We start from the raw sequence: 2,666 nt of genomic DNA on the forward strand, positions 1-2,666 counted from the left end.
GAGGAGAGGAGAGGAGAGGAGAGGAGAGGAGAGGAGAGGAGACGAGACGAGATGAGACGAGATGAGACGAGACGAGAAGGGAAGGGAAGGGAAGGTAATGAATTGGATGAGATGAGTTGAGATGAGTTGAGATGAGGGGGTTGTATCTCCTTTGCACGCTTCTCCCGTTGCTCCCTCCAATCCAGAACTCCCTCATCCTGCAGCCTCTTCCTTCGCAGCTCATGCCAACCAGACTGAGGGGTGGGTCTGTGCACGGACGAGGCAAGGTCCAGGATATAGTTGACGGCGACTTCGACGACGGCATGTGCCCATGTGGCGATCCGAGCTGCACGAGCAGGCTGAAGCACCCGCAGACGGCAGAGGACTTGAGGAGGAAGCGGTACAACGACATCGCCACTGAGCATCTCCAGAAGCTCGCCAAGGGGGAGCCTGCCACCATGGAAGAGCTGCCGATGGACATGCAGGAGTGCCTGGTGCACGAGATCCGCCATGGCGAGCTCAAGGAGATGTTCAAGCCAGTGACGCCATGGTGGAAGGTAGCGCCCTTCGGGAACATCTCGCGAGCTGAGGGAGACAAGAGGGACGTCGCCTGCTCCAAGGGGGTGGAGGAGACGTCAGAGAGTATCGCCTTCAACGGGAGGGAATGCGGGTCGTACAGTTGGGCGCAGGACAGGGAGAAAGTTTGTTTCTTCATGTTTGTAGACAAGCAGGTTCAGAGCAAGCAGATTGACGTGCGAGTAGCACTGCAATCGCTACTAGTCTCCATCGACAAGGTCCCGATCCAGAGCATCCGGCTGTCGTATCCTGTGCGGTGCAGCGAGGAGGCGACTGAGGACTGTTGGGGGCTGACGACAATGATGGGGAGGAAGCTACTCAAAGTCACTCTGTACAAGAGCATGCTAGGGCTGCCGGTAGACGCGCCGGAGCGAGCGGAGGGCTTGTGGTGGAGGTCGTTTTCTACCCTGGAAGAAAAGATGCCAGAGGATAGAGTTGTAGACAAGAAGTCGAGCATGGAAGAGGTAGTCCTGCGGCACCAGAAGCCATTTCATGCTCCTCCTCCAGTCGGTGTCGAGATCGATCCAGAAGCCCTCAACTTCCAATGGTGCGAGCATTTCGACCTGCAGTTCCTCGACGTCCTGGTCGCCTACTGCTCGGTCTACAGGTGGGATGTGGGGAGAGAGGAGGAGGACGAGGAGGAGAAGGAGGAAGGGGGAAAGCAGGGTGACTTTGTGTGCACAGGCAAGTGAATGGTAGGATGACGGAGGATCCTGTCGGAGTCAGCTCCATGCTTCAATCCTCGTCGCACTCGCTGCGGCTCCTGCGGGATCGCAGCTTCACTTGCTACGCTCAAGTTCTCAGCTCTGCAGCCTTGGAGCTGCACCCGCTAGTCTCAGGGACAGCGCAGGAGAAGAATCTGCTGATGCTGCAGATCCTTCAGGACGTTGAGGCGATCCTGTCCAGCTACGAGGCTCCTTTCTACGCCCTCTCAGGCTGCCTTCAAGTGATGGAGAAGGCAGAGGCGATCCTCTGGGAGAAGGCGGAGGAGGGCGACAGAAAACTGATCACGTCCAAGGAGGTCGAGGAGGTAACGCTCTCTTCCACCTCCCCCCCTCCCTCCTCCTCCGACGACGACGACGAAGAGCACGAGGATCGCATGGTAGCAGTTCATGACCCTGACAAGAGCAAGCGCATGCTCATCAGCAAGAACAGTCGTCGTGAGAGCCTGGAGCTCGCTTCTCGAGCTGACGACCTCAGCTTGGCTTGTGAGAAGGTCCAGGACATCCTCAGCTGTCTCTGGGTCGCCAACATGTCGTACAGAGATGAGGTCAGCCACGAGCTGAGATGTCTACCCCAGCTGACTTCCAGCAGATGCTGACGGAGGTGAGAAGAGCGCAGCAGGCCCACATATTCTGCTCGACCATCGAGAACTTGACGTTGGTGGACCAAATGACGGTGACGAGTGACGTGTACAAGGTGCCTGTCAGTCCCCGTTGACGAGCTGAGAAATGACAGCGTCAAACTCCCCCAGCACTTTGCCATCAGGGACTACATCATTGAGGATCAGCGACGCCTTGTCAAGCTGGCGGAAGAGAAGATGAAGGTTTGACAAGCTCTAGAGTCGCCAAGGCCCTGCTGACGTCGCCCTGCAGCAGCCTCCCGTCAAGTATTCAAGCTCCTCCAGCTGGTCAGACCCGGAGTTCTTCTATTTCGGGAGGGCAAAGGGGCAGGAGGCGGAGGAGGAGGAGGGAGAGGAGGAGGGAGGAGCTGATGAGCGTGAGGAAAATGAGGATGAGAATAGAGGAGGCAACAAGGGAGAAAAAAGCAGCAGGGGAAACAAAGGAGGAGGAGGAGGAGGAGGAGGAGGAGGAGGAGGAGGAGGAGGAGGAGGAGGAGGAGGAGGAGGAGGAGGAGGAGGAGGAGGAGGAGGAGAGACTGGGGTTGGGACGAAAGAAGACTAAGATGAAGCATTTGATCAAGATAGAGCAGGAGTAGGAGCTGGGTATGAAGAAGATAGGAGAGGGTACGGGGAGGAAAGGATGGAGATTCACGATGGGAGCGAACTGAAATTCGTATGTGGCTCCTATACTGAAAGACGAGGAGTGACAGACAACAAATTTACAAAACCTCTTTTGATATCCTTTTCCTGCTCCTGCTCCTGCTCCTAC

At 56.6% G+C, this 2,666-nt stretch overlaps 1 protein-coding gene across 1 annotated transcript; it reads left to right on the top strand.

Moving 5' to 3' along the window:
• Positions 1–131: 131 nt before the first annotated feature.
• Positions 132–2,107, top strand: GUITHDRAFT_144355 (hypothetical protein; the record flags this gene model as incomplete). The annotated part of the gene is made up of 4 exons (XM_005825163.1): positions 132–1,162; positions 1,240–1,825; positions 1,870–1,974; positions 2,030–2,107. 4 exons carry the CDS (start codon positions 132–134, stop codon positions 2,105–2,107), a joined length of 1,800 nt encoding a protein of 599 aa, XP_005825220.1.
• Between the last annotated feature and the right edge of the window lie 559 nt (positions 2,108–2,666).

Source organism: Guillardia theta (assembly GCF_000315625.1).
Source record: "Guillardia theta CCMP2712 unplaced genomic scaffold GUITHscaffold_86, whole genome shotgun sequence".
NCBI lineage: Eukaryota > Cryptophyceae > Pyrenomonadales > Geminigeraceae > Guillardia > Guillardia theta.